Raw genomic sequence first — 1,000 nt, 5'->3', positions numbered from 1 at the left:
TAATTAATTAATTTTTAAATTCAGTCTTGCTTATTATTATAATTATAATTAGGAGGAGATGCTTCATCAATATTCACCTTTTTTAGATCCATCTACCAGAAGATTCGTGAATATGAGGTCCTGGACAGGAGGAAGACAGTGACAGCTCTGAGGGCAGGAGAGGACAGAGCCATCCTGCTGGGCCTCAGCATGGTCTTCTTCTCCATCATGATGTACTTTGTTGTGGGAATCACCATCCTGCGCTCTTATTCTGACAGGTAATAGGCTGAATTAATTTCAGTAATATTTAAGAAAGGTCTTGCGAATAATCTTATCAGAGGAGTTTCCTTGGAAACTTTCTGCTGCATATCCTCATAACATCAAGTGGAGTCTTTGTCTTTTTCTCCAGCGTGTGGACCGATGAGACACGCTGCACTATTGTCAACTCCACTATAGTTTGGGATGTGAACTGTTCATACAGCTGTGGAACAGAGTGCTGGAAAAGGTCTCGCTACCCTTGTCTCCAGGTGTACGTCAGCCTTAACTCATCTGGAAAAGTGGTACGACTGTTCCATAACGAGGAGACGCAGGACAACAACCCTGAGGTACTCAGTAATTGCTGGCATCTTTGGTGTGCACTTTTCCATCCAAACAGCACACAGCAAAAATGAGAGAACAGCAGTACACTTTACACTAGTAGCATAATCTAAAAGAGTTACCAAACACAGCTGTTACTTTCACTCTTCTTCTATCCTGTTCAGTGCTTCTACATCCCAAAGTGCCGTAAGGACTACGCAGCCATGCAGGTCTTGGTTCAGAACATTTCTGAGCGTCTTCGGTCTCAGCACACACTTCAGTGTTTCGTGGACCGCACAGACAAAACAGACAGCGCCATCCTGACACAAATCTACAGTCAGATCGCTGTCTTCCACTCCCTCTTCTGGCCCACCTGCACTTTGATTGGAGGAAGCGTCATCATTGCCATGGTGAAGTTGACTCAGTACCTGTCTGTCGTGTGCGA

General features: G+C 44.5%; 1 protein-coding gene across 1 annotated transcript in view; it reads left to right on the top strand.

Annotated features, from left to right (window-relative positions):
• Positions 1-1,000, top strand: part of LOC102211467 (calcium-activated potassium channel subunit beta-2-like) — a 38,958-nt gene that overhangs the window by 14,698 nt on the left and 23,260 nt on the right. The window contains exons 3-5 of the mRNA XM_013909315.1: positions 87-257; positions 389-584; positions 741-994. Of these exons, the coding sequence (XP_013764769.1) occupies positions 87-257; positions 389-584; positions 741-994 (621 nt within the window). The remainder of the gene's footprint in view (positions 1-86; positions 258-388; positions 585-740; positions 995-1,000) is intronic.

The sequence above is a fragment of the Pundamilia nyererei genome, unplaced genomic scaffold, assembly GCF_000239375.1.
Source record: "Pundamilia nyererei isolate P.nyererei 1_Seehausen unplaced genomic scaffold, PunNye1.0 scaffold00023, whole genome shotgun sequence".
NCBI lineage: Eukaryota > Metazoa > Chordata > Actinopteri > Cichliformes > Cichlidae > Pundamilia > Pundamilia nyererei.
This window is presented reverse-complemented; position numbering and strand designations above follow the sequence as displayed.